General features: G+C 34.6%; 1 protein-coding gene across 1 annotated transcript; it reads left to right on the top strand.

The window, feature by feature from the left end:
* The first annotated feature begins 598 nt into the window (after positions 1-598).
* LOC131607442 (jasmonate-induced oxygenase 4-like) lies at positions 599-2,436 on the top strand. Its single transcript, XM_058879446.1, has 3 exons — positions 599-1,226; positions 1,528-1,855; positions 2,068-2,436. Exons 1-3 carry the CDS (start codon positions 730-732, stop codon positions 2,326-2,328), a joined length of 1,086 nt encoding a protein of 361 aa, XP_058735429.1. The 5' UTR covers positions 599-729; the 3' UTR covers positions 2,329-2,436.
* The last annotated feature ends 792 nt before the right edge of the window (positions 2,437-3,228 follow it).

The following is a 3,228-nucleotide window of genomic DNA, read 5'->3' as shown; positions in this document are numbered from 1 at the left end:
ATTTGAAAATGAGCACAAAGTCTTCTTTTATAGTAAAAAATTTAGGTGACAAAAAAACTTAGGAAAAGCCCAATCCGATCCATAACTGATTATGTTACAATAATCGATATAACATAGTCGATAATATACTTACAAATAATAATTTTTTTAAGAATCTGAACCATAATTGACTACAAGGATTATATAATTGAATGATAAATGAAATACACGTCATAATTGATTACATAACTGTCATGATAGATTATAAACCGATTTTGGCTTCTCAATAGATTTTCAAACACTTCCTAATTGATTACAATTAATATAAAAAAAAAAAATTTGGCTAATTTCAAAGTATTTTTCTTAAAGAAATTGAAAAAATATATATAAAATTTTAAAAAATATTTTTTGAATGTATGATATGAATTTAGTGCTTAGATAGTAACAAAAGATTTAGTGCGTGTGATATCATTTTATCCATATTGTGATTTTGGCTAAGTTCAATATTTCTTTTATCAAGCAAATAAATATAAAGAATTAAATAAACACTTCCTCTAAAAAATAGTACTATGTTTATAGAAGAAATTGCAATAGATACACTAATCATATTGCAAACAGAAACCTGTCCAAATTCAATGTAACACACAACTCCACTTTTCGGTACAAGTACATAGTCTTAAACTTTTCTTACATTTGCATCACATAAAACATTCAATCACCAACATCATTGGTTCGATCAAATAAACAACCATGGGAGATGTAGAAGTAGACCAGCCAGATTCAGCTTTTATTCAATCCCCACAACACAGACCAAAACCCTCAATAATCATTGCTCAAGGTATCCCTCTAATCGATTTCTCTCCCATAAACTACCAAGACCAAACCATCACCACCACCACCACAATCCCACTTTCCATCCAAGGCTTAGTCAAGGAAATAGGTAAAGCATGTAAAGAGTGGGGATTTTTCCAAGTGATTAATCACAAAGTACCTTTGGCTAAACGTGAGAGAATTGAAGAATCTGCAAGGAAGTTTTTTGGACTTAGCTTGGAAGAGAAGATTAAAGTGAGAAGAGATGAAGTTAACTTGCTTGGTTATTTTGAAGCAGAACATACCAAGAATGTTAGAGACTGGAAGGAAATTTATGATTTCAATGTTCAACAGCCCACTTTTATACCACCTTCACTTGAGCAAGATTTTCGGTTCAAATGGGAAAATCGTTGGCCTCAAAATCCTCCAGAGTTCAGGTATCTTAATATACATCATTTCATTAGATATAATTTGTAATCTTATTGATTTGTCTAGGGAAGTATAAAAGTCTATAGCAAATAGCTTACGTTAGATTGAAAACGCGTCTGATGTCTATTATATTGAATGTGTCAGATGTCTATATGCATGTGTGAAAGTCAGATGTATGTTATATTGAATGTGTGTCTGATATCTAAGATGTGTGACTGTCATATTGAATGTGTGTCTGATGTCTAACATGTGTTATTGTCATTGCGATACTAATACATGGAGTTATTTATTTCTTGATCTTTATACTAGAGAAGCATGCCAAGAATATGCAGAAGAAGTGGAGAAACTAGCATATAAATTGATGGAACTTATTGCAATGAGCTTAGGTTTAGTACCAAATAGGTTCCGTGACTTTTTCATACATAACACAAGTAATATAAGACTCAATCATTATCCACCATGCCCTTACCCTCATCTAGCTCTTGGTCTTGGACGTCACAAAGACACCGGTGTCTTAACTGTGCTTGCTCAAGATGATGTTGGTGGCTTACAAGTCAAGAGAAAATCAGATGGAGAATGGATTCAAGTTAAGCCCATTTTCAATTCCTTCATCATCAATGTTGGTGACATGATTCAGGTACCAAACATTTCCTCATTTTACTCATCATCTAATTTTCTATAAAACACAGACACAAATATCAGACACGCATTTAATCATAAGTGTCAGAGACACAAACATCAGACAAACATTTTTTTCAGAAGTCTCAGTGTGCTACTTATTTCATTTGTTAGATTAGTTGTATTAGGAAGCACCATTCTCTGAGATTGATGTTGAACCAAATAATGCAGGTTTGGAGCAATGATGGTTATGAGAGTGTAGAGCATAGGGTTATGGTGAACTCTGAGAAGGATAGGTTATCGATTCCGTTTTTTCTGAAACCGGCACTCTACACTGATGTGCAGCCATCGGAAGAGTTGACAAATGATGATAACCCTTCGAAATATTCACCAATCAATTGGGGGAAATTCCGCTCTGCAAGAATGCAAAGTAATTTTACTAAGTCCAATGTTGATAACCTCCAAATTTATGATTTCAAGCTTTCCTTGTAACAGAGTTAGAATTTATGTATATGGAGATTACAAAGTGTAAGCAAGAGGAGATAAACACTGAAATATTATAATAATAAATAATTTTAAATTATATATATAAATTTTATTTTTAAATAAAGAGATATCGATATAAAATTGTGTTATTAATCAATTGCATAATTTTATTAACAAACATTTTATATTTTCTTAACCAACTTTATTTTACTACTAAAAATTAATTTTAATATCTGGGCGTTGTTCTTGAAAAACATTGTGATGACTTCCTCGAAGCTGGTCAGGAGAAGCCGCAGTGTATTAAGAATTTTGTGATTTTAGGATTGATTTCCTTTACGGATTTTAGACTAAGTCTTCTATAGTGCTTGTCTAATAATTGCATAATATCATGTTCATGACTCTCAAATGCAATGGTTCCTTTGTCGTCTAGGAAGTCGTAAAGGGCATTGAAACTTTGTTTTGTGAGGATGTCTTATGTATTGAAGGGCGATTTGGTAGGAGGAAAGGACGGGGCGCCTTGATAGTAACGGGCTAGGGAGACTAGGTAGTTGTGATGGGCGGCTTGGTTTAGCCAGGATGTATATCCCAAATGTACATAACCCTGCAAGCGCGAGGCTTGGGAAGGGTGAGGCGCTTAAGTTATTTGGCGGTTTGGACTCCACTCCGGGATGTATAACATGGATGTACATAAGCCCCCCAAGCGCGAGGTATGAGTAGGGCGAGGCGCCTAAGTTATTTGGTGGTTTGGACTCCACTCCGGGATGTATATTCTGGATGTACATACGCCCCCAAGCACGAAGCTTGAGAAAGGCGAGGCGCTTAAGTTGTCTGGAGATTTCAAACTCCAATTCGGGGTATGCATCTCGAATGTACATAAGTCTCTCAAGCGCGAAGTCTGGGAAGGGT

Source organism: Vicia villosa, linkage group LG5 (genome assembly GCF_029867415.1).
Source record: "Vicia villosa cultivar HV-30 ecotype Madison, WI linkage group LG5, Vvil1.0, whole genome shotgun sequence".
Classification (NCBI taxonomy): domain Eukaryota; kingdom Viridiplantae; phylum Streptophyta; class Magnoliopsida; order Fabales; family Fabaceae; genus Vicia; species Vicia villosa.
The sequence above is the reverse complement of the archived record's forward strand: the minus strand, read 5'-3'. Positions and strand labels throughout refer to the sequence as shown.

Excerpts from the sequence above, each read along its gene's own strand:
- LOC131607442 (XM_058879446.1), top strand. The coding sequence starts at position 730 with ATGGGAGATGTAGAAGTAGACCAGCCAGATTCAGCTTTTATTCAATCC. Across the intron at positions 1,227-1,527 it reads CAAAATCCTCCAGAGTTCAG|AGAAGCATGCCAAGAATATG; the intron begins GTATCTTAATAT and ends TCTTTATACTAG. Across the intron at positions 1,856-2,067 it reads ATGTTGGTGACATGATTCAG|GTTTGGAGCAATGATGGTTA; the intron begins GTACCAAACATT and ends CAAATAATGCAG.